At 47.0% G+C, this 23,890-nt stretch overlaps 1 protein-coding gene across 2 annotated transcripts in view; it reads left to right on the top strand.

The window, feature by feature from the left end:
• Positions 1 to 7,410: 7,410 nt before the first annotated feature.
• Positions 7,411 to 23,890, top strand: part of EPHA1 (EPH receptor A1) — a 33,860-nt gene continuing 17,380 nt past the window's right edge. Inside the window, exons 1-3 of one of the 2 annotated variants that reach the window (XM_040596960.1) lie at positions 7,411 to 7,524; positions 10,877 to 10,944; positions 22,446 to 22,721. In XM_040596960.1, coding sequence (XP_040452894.1) covers positions 22,464 to 22,721 — 258 coding nt within the window. In that variant the 5' untranslated portion in view covers positions 7,411 to 7,524; positions 10,877 to 10,944; positions 22,446 to 22,463. Of the gene's footprint in view, positions 7,859 to 10,876; positions 10,945 to 22,445; positions 22,722 to 23,890 lie in introns of both variants that reach the window. The other variant, XM_040596959.1, reaches the window with a different exon arrangement.

The raw sequence follows: 23,890 nt of genomic DNA, 5'->3' as shown, positions 1-23,890 counted from the left end.
CTTTTCAGAACTTCTCATGGAACAGCAGGATGCAGTCAGGCAGTGCAGAGTTAAACGAGTACAGCATATTCCACCTCCAGCCAAAGATGGGCAGGGCAAAGATCTTTCCATGGACATCATAACTGTTTGATCTGGGTTTGGCCTCAAGACCCTCCAGTGTATGAGTACAGCTGGGTGCCTGCATTCCACAAGTGGTCCTGTCCTTTCTGGAAGAAAGCCTACATCCCAAATTTGCAGAGGCCTGAGATCTGGCAAACACAGGTGTCATAAAATTTTCCAATGAAACCACCTAAGACATCTCTAAGAATCCCTTCATGGTTTACACAGCCATAAAGACAGCATGTTCATCCCTGCAATGAGTTTTGTAAAGGCTGCACTGAGCAAGGTGCTGGATGAGGACAGAGATCCTAGCAGTGGCTGAGCAGAGCACTGGAGCTCAACCTGTAAGGCCTGTAATGTCACGTCAGTGCCATCCATGTGCTCAAAAATGATGAGGGTTTGGAGGAAGAGACACTGAATAGCATTCAGGGTACTCAAGGTCCAGTACCTCAAATGGTGCATGCCATTCGAAGCTGAATGAATCACTGAAGGAGACACTTCCAGGAGGTATCTTGAGTGCTACCTGCCAGTACCACTGATATTGGTAGCGTACCAGTGAAATCTGCTTTTCAGTGTAGAGAAACTAGTGAAAGCTCCTTTATTTTTGCACACTGCCATGTTTTGCTAGCAATCCAGGTAAGACAGTTCCTAAAAATTGTTCCTTTAATCAATCTCCTAAAAGAATTAAGTGCACTTGCATTGAAAATATTTCCTTACTGTTCTAGGAGGCTAAATACAAAAAGTTTACTAAGGGTATGTGTTTCCGTTATGGGTTAGAGAAGCTGAAATTCTCCTGGAAGCCCAATTTTAAGAGCACGGAAGATGTTTCGATGTATTCGCCCTCCTTGACAAAGTTGCGTTACCACAGCCTATTCATTTTGGCTTGTGTGGAAAGTGAGTCCACCGGCCTCCCTCCCTTTGGATTCTTTAAAGGCTTAGAAAACCAGCAGCTAATTCTGTATTTACCCAAATCGCTTCTTTGTCTTTTGATCTGAAGCAGGAGGAAAGCGTCAAGGTGAAATGAATACAGCTATTCACAACAATGGCATTGTAGCCAGTGAAAATGGATGTGGGGATAGGATTAAACCTAGCAAGCTACTTCAGTATCATGAGGGTGAAAAGCTGTCAAAGATGGTGATGTGCTTTACTGAGAAAAGGCCCCTGTTTCCCTTCGGTTTATCATTCAACATGCCAAGGGCAATAGCCATATTGACTTTACTGTGATAAAAACGAGCGTGCTATAGGAGTTTCTCTTGCAGATATTTATAGATAGAAGATTTATGGAAGAAGAGAGATGAGTCCTTCCTGGGATTGTTTCGTGCCTTTATATGAAATTACTTACCCAGCATATAAAATCTGATAGGACCCTATAGGATACAAAAAAATGAAGTCCACATCCCTAATAAACAGTCTAATGGGGAACAAATATGCCTAAATATTCTGCCCTTCCCTCCCAGAACCAAGATTTTCTAGACTCTGAAAGCTTTTTATTTTCCATCTGGGTTGTTGTGCAGGTCTTCGGTCCCCTTTAATGAGCTGCCTCAGGAAGCAAGAAATAAGGAAAGACCAAAGCCGAGCTGAGGAACGAGGCGAAGCCCCGTGCCAACTGGCTGGTTTCAGCCACGGTTTCACTTTGCTCTGCAATCAGCTCCACATCAAAAAGCTGACTGAGGTGCTATTAATAATTCCAGCGTTGCATCCCTAACCCAGAGCGCTTGGCTCTGAGGATCCTGCCATGCTCAGTTATCTTCTAGACCAGCCCAGGGACAAGTGAGAATGGGAAGGTCAATAGCCAGCCAGCGTGTACCCTTGGCTTTACCTGCAAAAAGTGAAGACACAAGACCGCCTGGTTCTACAAACGGCTATGTAAAGCCGAGGGAAGACCAGATGGCTCAGCAGCATGCGGCCTCTAGCCTAGTCGCTGCTGAAAATCAGGTCCCCTAAAACCTGTGGCATGTTTTTATTGTGTTTTTGGTCTACGATTGCTCTCAGCGCTCATTTCAGTTTTCGTGTTTTGGTTTAATTAAGAGTTCAGGTTTCAAAAACCAGGTGGGAAGCTAGACTGGGAATAGAGTTGACAGTGAGCTGGTAAGATGTTACCACAATCAGTGCCCTCCTGCCACCCACAAGACGTCAAGTGTCTGTTTCAAATATCTTCTCTTGATGTCAACGTTGAAAACAGAGGTTGTTAACACAGGGACAGCGGGCAACCACTTCACTTCTGCACAGCACTGCGACACTACAACACCAAGCATAAGCTACAACAGCAAGAAATAAGGGCAACCTCACTGTGTTTGGATAGTAATTTGTCAAGAAGAGGACCATAAAAATAACTGCAGATTTGAAACAGACATAAAAGCTTTAAAATTTCTATTGAACCTCCCAGAAATTAAAAAATTGATTAATTTACACATTCAGCTGTCAGTGTAGAAAAAAGAAATTTAAAATCACACCACCAAAGTGGCTAGAGATATGGCTGCTTACTGCACGTTATCAAGGTTAATGATTTTTTTCAATATTGGTGAGGTATTTTCACACAAGTATAATTAATCCAAAAGCGGGAAAGAACAGATAGAATATATGAACAAATTATAAATTACAGAGTGGTATGTATTTGTCATGCAGGGACTACTACTGTTATATTTTGAGCTGTGATTCCATTACTAAAAATATTATAAACCTATTTTTCTACAACCTGGTTGAAGAAGTTACGAGAATCTGCTAGAAATCACATTTCTCTGGGTCAGATTTTATGTTCATTGCACACACACTGTTGTGTTAGTAATGCTGAAGGAGAAATCCTGCTCTTTTTTTTTTTCTCTTTTTTTTTTGCTTCCTGAGGTCAGTAATATAAGTAATAAAAAAATGAAAACTTAATGCCAACAGGATAAATTAATATCTTCAAATGTGCCCATGAACAATGTGCTTTCCAAGACCAGTGGGAAGTGCAGAACAGCACTTTTTGTGTTTACAAGTATATAATGTGCTATAACATCTGTTAGAAAGTACTTAAGTCTTGTGACAGAGACTGGTACCACATAGAGCAGTTTTATGAAGGGAGACATGAATCAGATTAGATTAGGGCTGGGTTTGCATTGCTTTCCACTTGTCTAATCAAGACATCACATCTTAACATAAGTGAAGCCATTTTGCTTAGATTTTTTTTTCCTTTTTGCAATATGTCCCTCAGTCTCTCCTGGTTTCACTGTTGGCCAAAAGTGTTAAGTGGGAAAGAAACAAAATCCCAGCCATCACCAGACAAAATCGACTGCATTGCCCCTAAACTGCACTGGTGCCGATGGGTGGGGCGTGCTCTCTGCTCCTGCCACAGCACCCTGAGGCAGCCGGGACCCCCCGGGCTCCACAGCCACTGGACCACCACAGGGAGCAGAACTGGCCTATGAAGGAAAGAGAATTTCCTCAGGCAATTTCTGGGGCAAAGAAAGGTCTTCCTCCTCGTTTTCAAGATGGCACAATAATTTAATTTACCCTGGTTTGCAAGCCCAGTAAGAGCATGGCAGACCATGTGCAAGACAGCTTATCGAGAGACAAGAGCCAGAAAGCCATGGTTCAGCCAACAGTGGAAATAGGCTGCTGTGCCTGGTTAGGTGTCCAGGGCATCAGCAGGTAGAGAAACACCTGGGAGTGATGAACAGCTCAGTGGAGTTTTATGCAGGGATATGGGCTTCTAGCCCATACCTGTGTCCTTCCCTCTGGTATGCCATCTCTTTTAGGTGAAGAATACATACGGGAAGCTGCCCTCCCATTTTGACCGGAGCCCTAGTAAGGAGATGTCTACGTTCCTGGTGGAAGAAGACATGATGCTTCATCTACTGGTGACAAACAGAATCAGAAGATCAAGGTGGGAAGGGACTACTGGAGCTCTTCAGCCCAAATACCTACCCACAGCAGGGTTAACATCAAGGCTGTGGCAGGCTGCTCAGGGCCTTGTTCAGGCAAATCCTGCACATCTCCAAGGGTGTTTCTCTCTGGATGTGTGAGGGAGTGTCCCCTGTTTTTACTGGGAATGAGAAAACAGATCTACACTCTGTCCCGATCAGCTTCATCCCTTGCCCTTGTTATTCTTCTCAGGGGGGAATGATAACCAGCCTAACTACTTGTGCAGTCCCGAAGTGAGGGGTGACCACTTTGTGATCAAGAGGAGTCACTTGTGCTCCTTTGTTGGAGTTTAAGGTATCTCTTTAAAATAAAGTCTGGGTTTCTGAATGAAAAAAGTCCATGTAAAAAACTAATTTAACAAACCACTAGATGGTAGGAGTCTATTTTTTGCAGAAAGACTGCCTGCAGTCAGCTGTTTGAAATACTCTAAGATAATTGCTGGTGGAGTAGAGCCAGGAAATTTTCCAAGATAAAAAAGAAAATACTAGAATATTAAACTGTGGTCATGGAAGGGAGAATGAGGGACGGAGAGAGCACAAACTCTCCACAGGAAATGAAAGATGGGAACAGAGCATCCCCTGAGCTCTACAGAGCTGTCATAGATGTTTCGTAGAGCTGTAGAGATGGTGGATAAAGGAAGTTATCAGAGGCCACAGAGCAAGGGCAAGTTCCTCCATTAGACTGAAGTGGGGCTCATTGCAGAATGTGATTGGGGTCCCTGGGAGCACCATACGTCTGTGTTACTATAACGCCTTACTGAAAGCCAGTTCAAGATGCACAGATTCAAGTTAATACCAAAGGGATGCTTTGATAGCTTGGGAAGTAATATCAAGCGGGGAACTCCAGACATTATTTCTACATTTGGTTTCATTCATCATCTAGAAGGACACCTAATTAATGGTGAAACTCACAGCTCTTTCTAAAATGTGAGGAGCAGCACGCACAGTAAACAGTTTATAAGAAACATAAGAAGGAGTTCTGTCTGAAGTGCAGTTCAAAAGAAGCACATCCCAGCTCAGCCTTGGGAGTGCCCTTTGACTGTCCCAACAGCACATGAAGACAAAACCTGGCGTACACCCTTCCTCCTCAGTTCCCTCACCACAAGCCCAAGTATCCGTAGGAGGAAAGCCCAGGTGTGTTGTGTAGTGATATTTTCCAGCTAGATACCTAGTCTCAGTGATACTTGAAACAGGATACTGGGAAATGGAAGGAGAAAATATGCCCTGCAATTCAGAAATACTCAGAGGGACTAGAAACACAGGATGAGCCTCAACCCAAAGGCATGCTGAGAGTGACTTTAAAAGATGCAGTTATCTTCTTGCCATCAAAAAGCATGCCAGAGATGGGAAGCCACAATAATGAAAAAGCTGTGGAGGTATACATCACAGAATCATAGAATATGATTATAAAGATAAAGATATTTTTTTAAAGTTATTTCAGATTTTTTTTCCCCACTAGACGCTCAGGGAATTAGTTTTGTCCAACTGTTTACAAAGACAAAACCGAACCTTGTGATGCACAAGCAAAAGGATGCTGTCAATGAAACGCTCGGCAGAGCTGAATGAATAATTCATGTGTAGTGCTCCACCGTACTGGTACAGCCTCTGTGTAATTCGCTCTTTTACCCTTTGGATCTGCCTTTTGGTGCAGAGGACACATGGCAAGGTAATGCAGTGGAGCTTTTACAGGTATCAGTAAAGTTCCAGGCGTTTGGAGGTTTCTACTTGCTTATAGATTTGCTGCAGATCCTGACCTTGCTTTTCTGTTTTGATTGCCATTGCACACATCCTGACTGGGACCTACCGCAGCTGAACTTCAACCTACAAAATAACAAAGCCGTACATATGATTTCTGACCACTGTCACCTGGAATACCCCAACTCCTGACCACCATCAGCCAACACCAACAAGGGAAGAAAAAGAAAGCAGATCTTTTTTTAGGCCATCTTCTCCAACAAGCCCTAGTAAATCTGTTCCTGCTGTTCCGAACAGTTTAGATCAAGTGTCCTGACTACCTGCCCACTAATGCAACTGAGCCAGAGCATCCCCAGCTTCTTCACCCCAAGCTCTGGCACTTCTGAGATTCCACAGATGCAAACCTGGGTAGCCCTGAGGAGCTGAATGCAAGGCTGCAACACTGGTTTGGGGTTTGTTTTTGCCTTAGGAAGGATACGGGCGCCTGAGCCGCCCTAGAGCCTTACCCTCCGGCTGCGAATGGTTCTTTCCCACTTCATGTCTGTGTAGGTCTCGCCTGTGTAGCCCCGTCACACAGAAGGTAGCCATGGGCCCATCTGCCCCCTGCTACACCACAGACTGGAGGAGACACAGGATGGTGCAAGTGAAGGCTAAGACGGACACGTTCCACTAGTGCAAACTCAAGGTGTGGGATGCGGACAAGGAAACCTTGTGCTGGAGCTGCAATGGGAGTTGCTCAAAGGTGGGGAAAGGTGGGCATAAAAATTGGAGGCTTAGCACTGTAGAATGAGAAAAAGCATTTTAGACAGGATTAACGTGGAATAAATTTAAGATATAACTACTCTGAATGACATTAATATTTAAATTATTTGTATTGATGTTTCACTTCATGTGCTACATAAAATTGAAAACTTAGCATTTTAACTCTTTGTTCTCAAATTTCTCTTGCCCGTGTTTGAGATTCTTGGGGTGGATGTTGGTTTTCCGAGATGTATGGTTCAAGGATCATGGAACTCCCTGAGGGATGCAGGCACCAGGGCCCGCAGGAGCTCTGCGCCCCTGGCCCCTGCTGCTCCAGAGGTGGCAATCGCTTAGGCCTGTGTCCCGGTGAGCCCGGGACATCTCCCAGGGTCGAGATCCCTCAGATTCTTTAGGCAACCTGACAAAGTCCTTCCTCTAGCCTTCCTTGGGGAGGAGGAGAGCAAGAGGAATGCAGCTTCCCAGCAAGCGTGGCAATAATGCTGTCTGTACCTTACAGGGAGGGGTGTGACAGCTGGGCACGGGTGGGAGTAACATCCGTGCTGGCTGGAGGCAGAGCTGCAACAGAAGCGAGTTCTTCCACGTTTCTGTCCCTCGGGAAGGGAGCTCAGAGCCCCGAGGGCTCTGCCCGCACGGGGAGCTCCGGCCCCGCTCCGCGCCCGCGGCTTGGCCGGCGCCGCCGCCCAGGAGCCTCCCGGGAGCAGGGAGCCCTTCTGCCCGACGGGGCGGCCGCGGTTCTGCCGTGCTGTCGCCGCCGGGGGCCCGCCGGGGACCGCTGTTCGGGGCGGCCCTGCCAGACACGGGCTGCGGGGCGGCCGCCGCACCGGCGCGAAGCGGGGCGGGCGGCGCTGGTGGGGGGCGGCGCTGCTCCCCGCAGCCCCCGGGGGGGCGGCAGAGCGAGGTCAGCCCCAGCCCCGCCGAAGCCCCGGCAGCCCCCGCCGAAGCCCCGGCAGCCCCCGCCGAGCCGCCGGGGCCGGTGGCGAGCGCTGCCCGGGAGGTGGCGACCGGGAGCCTCTTTCGGGACTGGAGCAAAGGTGGAGGGAGGCTCCCGGGAAAACGTGGCTGCTTTAAGGTGGGTTTATTTGCCTGCCAGATGGGAAGTCTGTGCCCAGCCCCTTTAAAACAGGTAAAGGCAGTAAGGCTTCTCCACCCACTCGCCTCGGTCTTTCATCATAAGCGCGGGCCAGGCGGGCGTTGTGCAATGCCCGCGCTCCCGTCGGGCGGCTGCGGCAGCGCTTCATGCAGCGGCCCCGGCTCGCAGGCCTGAGCCGGCAGGGCAGGCAGGGGCTGGCGGCCGGCCCCCTCCCCAGCCAGCATGGAGCCCAGCGCCCGCGGCGGGGCCGGGTTCTCCCTCGGGGTCCTGCTCGTCTGGGCTCTGCTCCCCCTCGAGGTGCCCGGGAAGGAAGGTAAGCTGGGACCGCTGCTGGCTCTGCCTGGGGGGTCGGGCTGCTGGGGGCACCTCTCTGAGGGGCGGGGAACGGGGGTCCCGGGGAGGGCAGGGGGGCGCGGGGGGCCGAGGGCCAGGGGCAGCCCCCGCTGACCGAGCCCAGGTGCGCCCTCCTAGTCCCTCTCCGCCCCCTCCCAGCAGAAGCACTAACGCGGCACATCCGCTGAGCCGCGAGAATTCCGCCTGTTTGCCTTAAACACAGGCGTTGCAGTTAACAAGTTTAAACACAAACTTAGAAACTTCCAACACCCCCCCGCCCCGGCAACACCCCCGCAGTTCCCCCCGAAGCCCTCCTGGGATGAACTCTCGTGAGCAGGGGCAGCGGGTGCGAAGCCTGGGGGGCCGGGCGGCCTCGCTTGCCCCGGCGCTGGAAGGCAGAGCTGGGCTTAACAGTTCCCTCTCCCACCTCCTCTTAAGAAGACTCTTGTGCTTCCCTTCTCTGTTCCACTTAGTCCCTTTTATTAGATGTAGTGATCTTTCTTCTTCCATCTTGGCAGTTGCACAGTGGTTATGAAACGTCTGGGGAATGGGAATTTTGAAGAGAGGTGAGGAAGAACAAGTCTCTGTTCCGTTCCCCACCTTCTCCTGCAGTTAATTCCTGCCAGAGACTCCTAGTCACTGTTTCGCACCGCGAGAGGTGTTGGGGCTTTTCCAGCCCGAGGACAGCCCTCTCCTTCGGTGCTCTGGGCTCTCCAGCGAGAGGACTGTCACAGCTGGCGGTTCAGCCACGGGCTCGTCTCAGGCTCGGCGAGTGCTGACTGCTCTTCTAAAGCATTCTTGACCAGCACGCTCGTGCTGGGGATCCAGCTGCAGGGGCGCAGCTCGCAGGCATGGTGGAGAGGGCCAGCCTAGGTGAGAAGTAATACAGGTAGCGCTGGCTGCCGTAGGTGTGCGACCAGTAGTTGGCAGCAACGCTCAGGGACTTCTCTGCCAGCTGCTCCCCTATCTCAGCCATCTCACTTGGGCTGTGCCCGTGACCCACTCTTCCCTAATGTGTCTATCTGGGAACAGCTCATTTCCCCGGCGTCCTCTCTTATCTGAAGTCTTTCTTCTTTTTGGCGGACCTCCTCCCATGGGGCTGGGCAGCCATGTAAGATGCTGAGCAGTGACGCTGTGGACCAAGGAGCTAGTAGCCCCTGACTACTCATACTCCCAGCACTCCTGTAGCCTTGCTGACTCATTCTTCCACTCCTTGGAGAATCCCCGTTGTGGGTTTCACTTTGAGAGGTGCTTCCCGAGAGGGGACTTTGCCTGTTCCCATGGGCCCTTGGCTGTGGAGACAGCGGCTGCCGGCGGTGCAGCGGCATGGCACACTGGCACACAGGCTCCGAGCGGTTCCCGTCCTGGCCGCTTCCATGTTCCTTTTCCCTTGCTCTGCTAGAACTTGTCATGCAACCCCTCTCACTTCCACATCGCTGCTTCAGGCCTGAAGCATGTGGGATAGGTATTATCTGGGTGACAGTTCTGGAAGGACAGGCTACCTCACCTGAGAGTTTTTGAAGCCAACAACGCAAGAGCAGTATCTTGAGTAGCAAGACTGAGAGCAGAAGGGAAGGGAGTGAGGAGCCTTGTCTGGACAGGGAGTCTGTGGCTAGGAAGGTTTTGCTGTGACCATGCAGCAAACACTGCAAACTTGCAAAACCTGGATTCCTGCTTTTCCCTTCTCCCAATCCTGAAAGGGTGTTTCAGAGGTGAGAACAGCAGTGCAATCCCTCTTATCTCTGATTCTGGGCCCACAGCCTGCTTCCTCATTCCATAGGACTCTTGCCGATCTGCACTTTACACTCTACTAGTTGTAGTTGGCAGGCAGTATTCGTAAAGCAGTCGATGAGGGGGAGGAAATCTGGTTACTTAAATGCCATTTAAATATCTTTTCCCTCCACCTTTCACCCCCAGATTTTTTTCTGAGATGTTTAGGAATGACCCCTCTGAATATACCCACAGGAATCTAAAAGGGAATCCAAGGAATTTTTCATGTTTTTTACATTCCCAGCCGGGCTGTGCGAGGTGCACCGAGAGCAGCAGCGTGTGCCGGCAGCACCGCCGGACCCACGGCCAGCACGAAGCCACACATCCAGTGGTGTGACTTATTTCAGCTCCTCTCTCTTCTCCCTGTTTGCCTACAAAGCGATTAGTTTTTAACTCCTCGGATCAAGACCTCAGGGCAAACTCTGATCTCAATTTCAAAGGGTTAAAAATGAACATACCACTCATTTTCTGCTTTGTGACATGACTCCAGGAGCCAGGGCTTAATACAGCCAAGTTCAGCAAGAGGTGGCAAGGCTGCACCCGGCAGCCTACGCTCTTGCTGATGGGGCTGGAACACTCGCGGCGGGGAGTGAGTGAACGGATTTCTCCGTGGTGGGCTCAGCAGCCTCAGCAACTGGTGCATCTCATGGCTTACGGGGCTGTGACAGCAGAAAGTCCCTTCCACCACCTCATGCTGCCTCTGCACTTCTCCGATGTGTTCGGAGCACTGAATGGTACCTCTAGGCAACACCGATTGATTATTTTTTTTTGTTGGTGGTAATTTATTTGATTGCCTGCCTTTTCATCCATCTTGTCTGCTGCCTTCCTATTCCAAGGAAAGCTGTGTTCGGCTGCTGATGCTGGGTTCCCATCCCAACAGGAGTCAGCCTCCTGCTCCCATTATGGGGCAGCTTTAGGAAGCAGAAAAATTTGTCAGGGTCACATTTTTTTGGATGCGTGTGGGTATTACTGGAGAGGAGGGTGGAAGGGGAGGGGGTCTTATATACAAGGAAAACATTTTAACTCACGGCTGGCTGCACTGTCTTCTATCTTCCCATCCTTTCTGCAGCCGCACTGTTTGAAGGTAGAAGGTCACAAAGGATGTGGGGTTGAGAGAGGAAGCACAGGCTTCATCATCTGTGACAAAATAAGGATGAGGCCATTCCATGGGCTGTATGAGTTGGGTCAGTGGTAACTTTTTTTTTTTTCCCCCTCTTCTGGTTTTCAGTGGATCTACTTGACACAAGCACTGCTCAGGGTGAACTGGGCTGGCTTCCAGACCCTCCAGAAGTAGGGGTGAGTATGCACGTTCAAGGAAGGGGAGCCACTGGGAGTGGTAAATGATGGAAAAGCATAATCCAAATTGAAATTTCACCCTGCCTCCCAAAATCAGGCTTCTGCAACTCCAATCTGTCCTGCACATTGTATACTTCATCAGCCCCTCTTCCTTGCAGCCCCTTCACCTCTGCAGCCTCAGCCGCTAGCCAGCTGTTTGAGGACTGATGCCTCATTGACTTCTAGTAGCTCTTCTGATGCCTATTGCCTTCCAGTAGCTTTCAATGATTAAACATGTCCTTGAAATATATTGTTTCCATGAAGTAATAAAACTTAATGAAGAAAAAGGAAAAAATCAAATAATCACCTAGCTTTTCATTCTCACATGTTGCAGATACTTCTTATGTCTCCTTTTCTGGGCAGGTAGCCATGGCAGAAGTATTTCTGTCTCCCAAGTCTCTCAAGAATTTAGAATCTTTATCTGTTTAAGGTTGTTCTGTCTTTTTTTCCTCTTGAGTACTGAACTGAATGATTCGGTTACGCATCTCCTAACTCCGCAGCTGGCTGAAGAGGTGATGGTTATCTCATGGGGCAGCCATCTGGCCTGCTGGGGTGGGCTGCAGGGTTCTAGGACTCTATACCCAGCCCTCACGCCATGTTTGGCCCACACAGCTGATAATGGCTGAGGCATTTCCCTTTGTTCTGTGACTGTAAAATTGAGTTGATGGAAGCGCTTCAACATCTACTCTTGAAATCACTGCAAAATTGGACCCGAAAGGGCAGCTGAGCTCTCAGCTGGTTTCGCACAGGTCAGCTGCTGTGTCTGAGGCGCAGCTGAGCAGCCCCTCTGGCACCGCAGCCTCTGCTCTCCGAGGGGTTTCCTTCACCGTGGCAAGGCTGTGGGAGTGGTGGGAGGCAGGCACAAAGGAAAGGGAATTCAGGGACCACGCTGCAGGAGTTAGAAGGACATGTGTTAATACATAGTTCCAGTTTCTCATCCATGCACTTATCTTTCTGGCAAGCCCCAAGTTCTCCAATGGAGAAATTGTCTTTACCCTTGCTGCTTACAGACCTGGGTTCAGCCTGTTCCTAACTCATTTTCATACAATGTGCTGTGCCTGGTTTAAATTCACCCCAGCCACCACCTCCTCCTCCTGGGTGAACTAGGGCTAGGCAGTGAGGTTCTCCTGCACTGGCATAACTGTACTGGTTTCATTAGTACAGCTGTTTTGGTTATTATTATTATTAACCTTACTCAGAAGAGGTGCCCTAGTGAGACATACATGTAGATCATGCTTTGCCCACTGTTCCCTTTGTTGTCCCCATCAACTGTCTGTGTGGTAATTTTAACCCGATACCAGCCTTCAGGCGTGTTCAGGATGAAGTTGCCTCTCAAAGAGAAAAAAACACTGAAAAGTGCATTCTAAAAATAATCTCATAGAAAGAAGACAAAGCCTTTATTACCAGACATCTGGTTTTTGCACAGGGGGCTCCTGGCAGTGCTAGGAGTTAGCATTCCTTCCTACTTGTGCTACATCTGCTTTTAAAAAATACGTATATTTAAAATATAGTAGTTGTAACTGGGAATTGTAGAAGATGCTGGAAAGCATGGCCTGAGAGCAATCTAAACTAATAGATTGGGATGCTGATGACTGATAAACTAACAGAGGATGAAGCATAGATTCACTGACTTCTGATGAGCTACTTTTTTGCAGGGATTTGTCTAATTACGTCATTTCCCAATAACTGTTAGGTGGAAGGCTGACAAATTGCCACAAGCAAAAAGGGAACAATGGCTGGTTCTCTTGGAATCAGAACTTTGAACAAGTGTTTCTGAAAGCATTCTTCCAAAATGAATAGGTAAAATGTGTTCAAGGCCAGGTTGGACGGGGCTGGGAACAATCTGGGCTAGCGGGAGGTGTCCCTACCCATGGCAGGGGGTTGGAACTGGGTGGTCTTTGAGGTCCGTTCCAGCCTAAATCATTCAGTGATAATATGTTTGAAAAAGAGCTGTGATTAATTCAGAACATTTTTTGGCACACAAGAGCTAAGATTAATACAGAATAGTCTGAGTAGCTTCTTTAGTAGCAGGCTGGAAGCATTGAGCTGTATTGCGTACAGAGCTGAAGGGTGTATTTCATGTAGCAGTGCTACCTGTACCTCACCTGAGGTGCCAGAGCTCTCCCATCAGTGAGCTGGACTGGTGTCAGTATCCTTATCGCACAGAGGAGGAACCTGCTGTGAGGAATTTTCATGCTTTATATGGACACAGTCTCGGAGGCATAGCCCAGAAGAGGCTGGGTAATTCTGTGGAGGCAGGGTTATACCTTCGTTTTCTCCTCGCTTTTCAGTAGTGGCAGCCACGTGTGGCTGCTTCTCGGCCAGCTCTGTGTCCAGGACAGGCAGTGCTGCTCTTAACGTGCTCAGCCTCGGCACGCTGAGCTTTGCTCCAGCCGCCTCTGGGCAGCATGGGTCCTTTTGTCTGGACTTCCAGGGCACGCTAAGCGGCATCTTGTCTAAGCTTAAAGGTAGTCTCTAAGTGAAAGTGTCTGTAGAAGTTTGCTGAAAGGTTTGTGCTAGCTTGCTTTGTAGTCGCTGTTTAGAGAGGATTTCATTCCTTTTAGGCTAGTATTGGAAACTAGGCCCTCAGAAAGACAGGCTGTAGTTCCTATAATCACTTGCTTATCTACCTTACCACCCCCACCCTCCATCATCTAACAAATTTCTTGACAACTTTTTTGTCTTTGAAGTTTTGAGACAGCAATACCAGTTGGGCCGGGGAGCTGTTAACAGTACTTGTGATAAGTTCCCATGTTTTAACATATATTAGAGCTAATGACTTTGAAGGTGTCAGGAGTCCAGAATTCATTTGCTCTGACATTTCTTTAAGGCTCCCCGTGCTGTACAAACAACCTGGCTATTTGAACTGATTTCAAAAATCACTGAAACTGACCTAAAAGGACTTTTCAAATCCTATCATGAACAAATTCAGTTACAGTGCAGGGCATGGTAGCGTTGCTGCTTGGTAGCTTGTAAAATAACTGCGAACAAAGTTACTTATCTCTCTTTTGCTTTCAAATATAATTGCATCAGCTTTGAACAGATGGTGATGAGATGTTATGTTATCCTCTTGCATTTTACTTTCGATAGGCTGGCCCTGAGCAGCCCAGCCTGGCTTTGCAGTTAGCCTTGCTGAGCAGGGCTTGGGGACCCAAAGGTCCCTTCCCACCCAACTCGCTCTGTGTATACCGGACAGTTCTGCGTTGCTTGTTCACTGGCATTCTGAGCTTGAATTTTTAGACCAGGCACATTTAGACCATTTCATTTCAGCTTTACTTGAAATTTTCCTTTTGTCCACTCTTTCCTTTTTGTGTATGTGAATAGTATTTGCACAATCCAGTCACACTTTCACAAGTACACGTGACTACTTAAGCTTCTAGCCATTTGTGCTGTAGGGTGCCATGCACTGGGCATCCCAATAGGACTTTCTGTCTCTGTACTGTTGAATGGATTGTAAATTAAACACACTTTATTATTTTTAGGCTGGTACATTTTCTTGGGAGGCATGCTTTCATCAGTTCTACAGCTGTCTTTGCTTGTAAAAGAGTCCTTCTTCACACTAACCTTGTTTTTAAATTAGATATCTGTTATTTCAGGAATTGCATGAACCCTGCTGCTGCCACTAAGTGCCAGATTGTTTCATATTTATTGCATATGAAGGGTTCAGTGGTGCTCAGTTCTCAACTGGTAGCTGGTTTATGGAGCTTATTTTTCCCAAATTATATTTCTGCATACATCATAGTTTTATTAAAGCTTCCAGATGATTTTCTTAGTCTCCTTTCTAGGCTGCTGTTGTTCTCAATCTCCTGTGCATGGTGAGGTGGAGGACATAATTTGTTTTCTGCATATTCCATACTCTTGCTTGCTTCCACACATACTTCAAAGTGATGCTATTGGTTTCAAACTTTCTGCGGGGCCTCTCAGTGTGCATAGCACCTTATCTGCTCGACACTTCCAAATTCTACCTTCGCACAGGACTACGGGTGTGCATTTAATCCCAGTGACCTAACGTATCCCAGAGGCTATTCATAAATATCCACTAACTGCAACTACTGTGGTTCCAAAAACACTTGAAAAACTTTGGCAATGATGTAATTCTTGTGCATTTCTGCACCCCATGTTTCACAGGGGTCTGATTATGAATGTAGCAGCTGCCAAAGTCATGTGAATTCAATGTCAGTAAGCCAGTGCTCCGATTTATTTTCATTTTTGACACTGATGTTTTCCTATTAAACCCCGGGCATAGTAAAAATTCTACACTGCTCAATTACTTTCTTTAGGGAATAGACTAGATCAAGTACCTGTGACCCATCAGCAACTTTTTTATCAGTAACCACATGTCAGTGCTTACACAACTTCTGATTCTAGCAAGGCAAGGCTGTGTTCCACTGAAGTGAGAGGTCCCAGACGTTGATAACAGCTGATGGCTGGTTTCTGTTTTCCACCACTTCTGCTTAGGCAGATAGGCTTGGTCATGAAGGAAATAGTGTTGTGGGCCATGCAGCCTTCAACCTGCAAGTGATCACAGCACAGTGCTCCAATGTCATTTAACCTGGGCAGTTCACTTAACTAGACTTCTTGGTGTCTTCCTCAGATAGTCTTACCTGGAGCAAGCCAGCTTTTTGTAGCATCTGAAGGTGGTGTCAAAAATGGCCACCAGAAATGCTATTATGTGCATCTCTTCCCACAGCTGTTGCCCATGCATGTCCTTTAAGACCTAATTCAAAGTGATGCCATCGTGTCTGTCCCTGGAATAGAGTAGCTGTATAGACCTCAGGCTGCTCTCATAGGGGCTTAGCCCCCATGGGAACAGCATTTGTGTAAGGGGCAAATGCTTAGAAAGTCAGCTAACTGGGAATGGGAACAGCCCTGGCTTCAGCATCATATCCTGACATGCCCTGCTGCTGTTGATGATATTCTGTTAAGTGAGAATTAGTTATTTTGTGTAGATTTGGGAGAGAAGGAAAAAAATGTTATGTGTATCCAGATATACTTGACTCGGAGGGGTAAGACGGGGGGAGTAAAAAAAGTGAGGCGAGAGGAAGTAAAGTGGAGACTAATAGCTGTACCATAGGACAGGCTGCATGAGCCACCAGCCCGGTAGCGGAGGATGAAGTCACTGCCACAGACCCGAGTAGCAGTCTTGGCTAGAGCACTCAGCATTGCGACCCAAAGGGCAGAAAAGACCTGAGAAAGAAAATGTTCTGAGCCAGAGCGAAGATGCTGTGCAGCCATGACATTCATCGCTGGCTGCTCAGGCATCAGGTGATGACAGCAGTGTTGCCTAGCAGCTTCAGGAAGATGATTCACCCTTTTATCGCTGTTGAATGAGAGTGGACAAGGTTCACTTAACTTCCTCATGTCAACACAAAAGCACCACAAGTCAGCTGGAGCTCTAGATGAGTCTGCCTATAGCATGGTCCTCCAAGAAGACTGACAGGCTATTAAAATGAAAACAAAACAACTTTTATTATAATACCAACCAAAATGCTGGTAAGTTTGCAGGCAGGCAGGTTAGAAAGGAAAGGCTTTGTATCTTTTGTTGCCTGCTGCGTCCCTGCTGGATGGACCTATGCTTTGAAGTGTGATTCTTACCATCTGGGAGGCAGAGATGCAGAAAAATGTGCCCATCTCATCTTGGAAGCTCATTTCCGTTGCTTCTAAGGCCTAGTTCCTTGCTTCTCTAGGCTTGACCTGGAGCCTGGCAGTTCCTTACTGTGACTTTAATGCTGCCATCTCCTGCAGCTTCTTTTCTTTAGGCAGGTTTGATCACCTTAAAGAAAAGGCACAGTTACCCTGTCTGGGATTGCACTTTAAAAAGGAACCTATACAAACGGCAAGCATTGCCCATCACCATCAGACTCATTTCCCAGGTTCTCCATAAATACTGGAAGTATATTTGACACACCATACAAAACCGTAACTCACACCACACAAAACTCTTTGCCTTGGATGAAAAAAAAATTACTTCCATTTCAATGGATCCTATGCAATGTACAATGTAGTGCAAAGCCAACATGAGAGTTAGCCTTTTCTTTATCGGTAATATGACTTTAGCCACGAATTCTGAACTCTTAAGATGCACCCTCTGATTTTCCACTCCTGTCCTTTTTGTAGTCACTGATACTGTTAGTGGGTGTTAGCAAAACTGGTATATATGAAACCAGCATTCCAAAGTGGCTGGGTGAAATGCTGGACTAGAGCAGCAGCATCCCTCGCCGAGCAGCATCTGCTGTGACCAGCCCTGTTTTCATGCAAGACTTTAATGTGGTCAGACAGTTTGGGGAATGAGCAGACAGCAGAACCTGGGTCTGATAAACAGGTTCCATAATCAGTGCGCTGGAGCTCTGTGGCTCACGTTAGCACCTTATCTTTCCATAAGAGCCTGAGTACAAGGTAAATGGGAAGGAGATGAGTGGGATGGAGACCTGTGTGCTAGTGCCCTAAAGGGCAAGTAATTACATAATGAAGTTGTGAAGTTGCTCCTCCCTGGAAATAATCGATGGATCATTGTGGGGGGAAAAAAACGTATCCTCCCACCCAGAAAGATACTGTAGACAAGTAAACATCACTTCTGCATTCAGTGGTGTCAAAGACTCTGTGATGATGGGATGAAATCAGACTTCCCTGGCCCTTGCCAAATGATCAAAGAAATAAACACAGACTCTGCTCTTCTCAGATTTAATGTTATAGGACTTATGAAGTTAAATGTCTCTATGCCACCACACTTCTATTGTCATCTGAATTGTCCTCCACAACAGCAAAAGGACTTGCGAGAGTACTGGTAAAATTTGAGTGCAGGCTCACAGAAACTTCGGGACACTGCCAGGCACCACTGTGGTGCTGCTGGCTTTGGCTGTCTGGGGTCTGGCTTTGCCTGCTGACGGGTTTGTGCAGATGCATTTGAACTGAAGAGCTGTTCATCGTATCACCGCAGGTACCACCAAGGTGCCTTGATTGTCACAGCCTTTCCTCGAGGCACTATGCCGGGAACGCAGTACTGCCGCACCTGCCATGCGAGCTGCCTGCAGCTCTGAGTCTGCTCCGGGAAGGGGCTGGGTGGCGGTCCCACGCGGATGCTGCTGCGCACAGGGCAAAGAGACTCCACAGGCCAAAGTGCTGCCAGGGGAAAGAGACAGAAAGCATTCAGCAGAGCATGTTCCATGAGGTGGCTTCAGGCTTGGCACGCTAGTGATGTACTGTTGCTGAAAAAATCTGCTGGTTTGGGGCCCTGCGATTTTTCTTCAGGAAGAGATTTCATGGTTTAAAATAGCACTCTGAATTCTGTTGCAAATTAGATGGGAAAGAGATATGCTGGCTAAGCCCCAAGTGTGCTGTAGCTGGCTGGAGTAGTTGGTGCAACTCTCTCACCCAAATCAAATGTTTGACCCAAAAGTCAAACAATTTATTGTTTTTCATTATATAGAAGTCCTAACTTTTCCAGCGGAGACATGCATCTTAAGTTTAGTAACTTTAAGCCTATTGGCGAGATGCTTGCCTTGCGGTTGCCTTCTGTAAGTCTTGTAGAAGTATCACGGTGCCTTTCCCCAGGGGTGTGCAGGCCACAGACTGGAAGCCACCGTGCTAAGCTAATGCGAAAACAAGTGAAATATAGGTTACAGCCAGCAGCCTCTTATCTGAAAGGAGACGGGGCAAGTTCCTGGCAGGCTGGAGATGGAGACAGCATTACTGTTGCGAGCCACAAGCTCTTTTTACTCCAGTCTGAGCCTCAGGATGTGCAATACTGTCACAGCCTGCTGCCTCTGTCACTGGCAGCCTACCTCTTTATTAGCAAGGATGAGGCTTGTATTCGTCATCATAAAAGGTTTGTTGGGTTTTATTTCCACATAAAAAACCCTAAAACCAAAGGAGATCACTTTACTGACACCTGCAGAGCCTGAGACAGTAACTCCAAGAAGACCTACAAACTGCCTCTGTTTCTGTCTTATACCTTATGGCAGATCCTAGGAAGAGCAGACCACAGATGGATGGAGGAGTCACAGGCTGTCCTAGACGGGCTCCTTGATGCAGGCGTAACCCAGAGAAGGCTCATTTATAGAAAAAACAGAGTAAACCTTCCTTAGGCTTCAGAGCTTCAAACGGTGGAATCAATTCAGAGTTGATGAAGGCAGATATTAAAAGGCATGTACCTTATCTTACCTTTGGGTTTTTACTCACATAGCAGACCAAACCAATACTGTTTACTACCAGATATCTCCTGGTGTCCTTCCAGACTGTTGTTCAAGTCATTCTGAACTGCCTTCATAAAGACAGCTTGCCTCCACTATTGCTCTCTTTGTACTGAATCCAACCTAGCAATGGGAGGAAAGTTGCCATCCTTTTCCCTGAACTTGCAGTGCTCTGAGGTTATTAAGGTAGTACTTTTGCTTTGAGGCTGCCATTCACTTCACACTAATTGCTGTACTGAAATTTTGCTCCGTATTATACCACCACACCAAGACTTTCAAGAACAAATCTCTGGAACTAAGTGCCAGTGTTAGTATACAGGTTCCCAAGAAGTCCAGAACACCCTTTTGTTCTCAAATCCAATGGCCACATCCTGAGACTTCTCAGAATTCAAGCTACTAATTTATGGTATTCTGCTGAATGCAGTGGCTTTTGTTTTCTTAGCAACTTCTTAAGAATTCTAAAAGGTTTTAGAATTTAAAAGACTAGTTTAAAGACAGTTAACAAACTTAAAAAAGAATTTAAATCTAAAAGATTTTAAAAGGAGTTTTACAGTATAAAATTTAAATAATTTAAGAAGTCCTTAGATTGCTTGGAGCAGGGAATTGGACTAGAGGATCTCCAAGGGTCCTTTCCAACCTGAGTTTTTCTAAGGTTCTGAATCTCACAAGAAAGTTTTCTGTAGCAACGTAAAACCACAGTTCACTTGCTGCTCAAATGAGGAAGTCTGACTTGCACTGTCCCCCACTTCTGGAATAACGTTTCCCATCTTACGGCCAGACTGATGACTGGAGTAAGGATGCGGTGTCTGGAATGAAATGGGTAGAGAGTTACATTATCAAAGGAGGTTGATTCAATGTCATTGGCAGACAAACTGGAGAGCCAAGTAATTAATATTGATTGAGCCAGACTTTACCACACGTTTATTAAGAACATTACATTAAGAATCAGAGGCATACACTTTGATTTTGCAGCAGATTCTTTGAGGACGTGAGACAGTTGCCTAGCAACTCCTGGACTCATCACCCTTTCATTAAGTGTTGTATGTAACAGTTTTTCTCTACTACTTTGAATTTAAAAGCTTCACTGAATAATGAAGTCACAAGCATGTTTAACAATAGTTCTGTATTGTTAGCATAAATAATATCCTCATTTTACTTCCTTTACCCATTCACAGTAGAATCTAGAAAAACCAAGTCTGACTCCCTTGTTATTTCTTTGCACCGCACTGCATATGAAACAGCACACTAGTCAGTGCTGAGCATCTTTGCCCTGAAGAGCTCAGTCTGGAAGAAATTGAGCTAAGAAATACAGGAGTTAGCCGTTGGATTTTTTTCCAGCAGTAGAGTTTAAAGGAATTTTTTTCTGCTAGAGTTGTCAGTATTGAAAATTAAACTTTGGTCCTGGATCACTTAAGTTTTAGAAATGGTAGATTCAGGACATGCATCACAACAGCTCATGTCTTTTGGTGAGACATGCAAAAATCACTTTCTGGTGGTGCTCGTCTGTGGAACTGCCTTAGGATAAACGGCTAATGTAAACTTGTCTAACCCTCGGCCTTTAAATGCAATTATGCCTTTCCCATCAGGTCGGCGGAGGCAGACACTCATGGAAAAATGCTTCTAAAAGCCAGTCCTAACACTGGCAGCTTCTTACAAAAGCCACTGTGCTCTTACTGTCCTTTCTAACGTCTTTTCTTCCATTTCAATATGCTTCAGGATGTGTTGTGAATTCAGCTCTGTAGCATTTTCGAGATTTTCAATGAAATAGTGCAGGAGGTGATTAAGCGATTGCCCCTTCTGGCTGAACAGCCAGGATTGATCAGTCCGTTTCTCTCTCTTGCCATCCTAAGTCCTCTGACCTCCAGTAAGTGAAATAGGTGTAAATCCTGTGTGGTGCAGGTATATGCCAGCTGGCTCAGATTAAAAGGGTGGGGTAACACTGGGGATTAATTACATGGAGAAAAAGGAAACAAGTGTTCTTGGTAGTGTTCGGAGTGGGGCTGTGCAGGAGGTGTGCTCCAAGTCATGGCACCAAAGCAGAGCCTCCTTTGGCGCTCCCTGGGTCCATCTCTTGTATTCCCCTGGCGGAGACCTGGCAGCGGGGGCTCAGGCGCTGGAGAGAGGCTGCAGGCTGTGCTGTGAGCACGGGAGGTGCCGCTGGAGAAGTGTGTGAATCTCATGCTCAGCCCATGGGACTTGACAAGCCTAGAGCAATATAAAGACCGAGGCCTTGTTTAAATTGCATCTTAACCTGGGGTGTGATTTAAAACCAAGATGCTTAAACTTGTGCCAATACGTACGTGGGCACTTGTTTCAATTTAATTTGATTAAATATTTAAAGCATAATGAGAAAGGTAGTCTTAGCATGGGAGGAAAAAGGAACTAAGTTATTTTCCCTGTGGATGAAACCTTGTTTTCCAAGTTTTCAGTTCTCATGTGTGACTTAACTGAAAAGCGAATACTCTGCATTGTGTACCTGACCTGTGGTGAGGAAACAAAACTAGAAACAGAAAATTCAGCAAAAGCCTCTGTTAAAATATGTATCAGACCATATTGGATTCATACAAATAGTACCAGTGAGGCCATCTAACCAGCTGGGCCCGTGTCCTCCTCTCAGCCATTATTTGCCCGCGGAAGAAGCAGAACCCAGTATGAAGTCAGGAAAATCAACTGAGTTTTAATAGTTAAATTAGGGTTTGCAAAATACCACACTTAAAGAAGCACAAACTCCAAATTAATGGGCACTTGCTCTAGCACAGTCCTGCTGCAGCTGACCTTCCCGTTGTGCTGGGCCATCTGTTCTCTTGGCCCAAAGTGCCGTGCGTTATTTTCAGGGGCAGACAATCGTCCTGAGCTGGTATGTCTTACCATACCCTTCGAAGGTAAATGGTGGCAGAGGGAAGTGGCCGATACATGGCATGGCATTTGTCTTTGTCTCAATCTAAGATAAGGCAGTGTATGAAAGAAATAACTTGGGACCAAGGTGGGATGAAGGGGATGTGCAAGAGCCCGTGGTTCCCTTCAATTTGGCGCAAGTCAGATCCCCATTACAGTATCCTCATTGCTCCCTGCGTAAAGAGTTTAGGCAGCTGTGGGGCTCTAGAACAGGGGCAGCTTTTGCTCAGTGTAGGAGACCTTTTAGCTAGCCAGGGTTTGAATTCTGAATGCTATGTAGGAATCAATCTTTTAGGTAAGATTTTTGTCATATTTGAAGCGAAACTTGTTTCTCACATCTGTCTAACAATGTGTGTTTTTCTTCTACCCTGGGAGCAGTGGAGTGAAGTGCAGCAGATGATAAATGGCACCCCAGTCTATATGTATCAGGACTGCAGTGTGCTTTCTGAGGGCGACACTGATCACTGGCTTCGCACCAACTGGATTTATCGGGGTGAGGCAGCCTCCCGCATTTATGTGGAGCTAAAGTTTACTGTGAGGGACTGCAAGAGCTTCAAAGGTGAAGTGGTGACCTGCAAAGAGACCTTTAATCTCTATTACATGGAGTCTGAACAAGATGTCGGGATCCAGTTCCGCCGCCCGCTGTTCACCAAGGTCTGTAGTGCTGGGGTGAAGGCTGGGTCACATTTTTCAGTTTAAACTTGTCATATCTTTCAGCTTAAACTGGGTGTGTCTTGCTGGCTGGGGGAGGCCAGGAGAACCAGCATCTGGGAGGGGCAGGGATAGTAAGTGTTGTCCTTAGAATAAACTTTGCCCCTTGTGCCCTCTGTGATGCTCAGAGCAGTCTTTGCTACAGGAGGCACAGGGGTTCTCAAATGAGACCAGACCTCCATTCTGCACAACCACTTATTTAACTGGACACCGCGTGGGTAAGGACTCTGAAGGGTTGTAACAGTGCTGGATGGTTACACCAATTTTTAGAAATAGTAAAGCAGAGACCAAAGGAATTTGGCTTGCCTTAGGTGATAAAGCAAGTGAAGGACAGAATCGAGTTCAGGCCTCCATGCTCCTGATCATTTACTCTGATTGATATGAGATATAGAGTCTTATTTTCTAAAACTGGAAGTGATGGCTTGCTATAATGAAATTCTCCCATGTGTGAAAGTATTTAGCACCACCGTATTTTAGCTGCTGTTTCCCCCAGTGTAGTGCCCTCTTGCCATAGAAATATTTGAATTGCAGAACACTGAGCCTCAGCTTTTTTTGTAGTGGAAATTCTACAACCCAGTTCTGTCCTGAAAGAAGCCACAGACCTAAATTATTTGACTGCCCTTTCCTCCTCTGCCATTTAAATGGCACGTGATGAAACCAAAGAACAGTAAAGGCCACCACAGGCAGAGCAGGACCCTGGTAACAGATTCCCCTCCCTCCCCGGTGCTCCCCCACCTCCCCTGCAGCCTACCACATGCATTTGTGTGATAGCTCCACAACTCCTAAACCTTCCCACTGCCAGAAGCAGCTTCTGTGCAGATCCTTTCATCTGCCATCCAGCTACATGGAGCGGGTGGTGTAGGAGCCTGAGATGACGAGGATCAGTTATCAGGCTCTCCCTCTGAGAAGAAAGACCACTCCACCTGCAGTCCAGCTCTTCCAATATCACATAGATGTCATGGAGGCTTTTCCCATATGTCCAAGCACTGAAAGCATCTCTCAGTCACTCTCACCTCTTTGTTTGCTGAGACAGTGGGCATGCCTGAGCGTGGGAGCATTTTTCACCCAAGTATCTACAGTGCTGAAATATGTTGAGTGCTGCATGAGAAGCA

This window comes from Falco naumanni, chromosome 5 (assembly GCF_017639655.2).
Source record: "Falco naumanni isolate bFalNau1 chromosome 5, bFalNau1.pat, whole genome shotgun sequence".
NCBI lineage: Eukaryota > Metazoa > Chordata > Aves > Falconiformes > Falconidae > Falco > Falco naumanni.
Note: the sequence above shows the minus strand (reverse complement) of the source record. Positions and strands in the feature narration are given on the sequence as shown.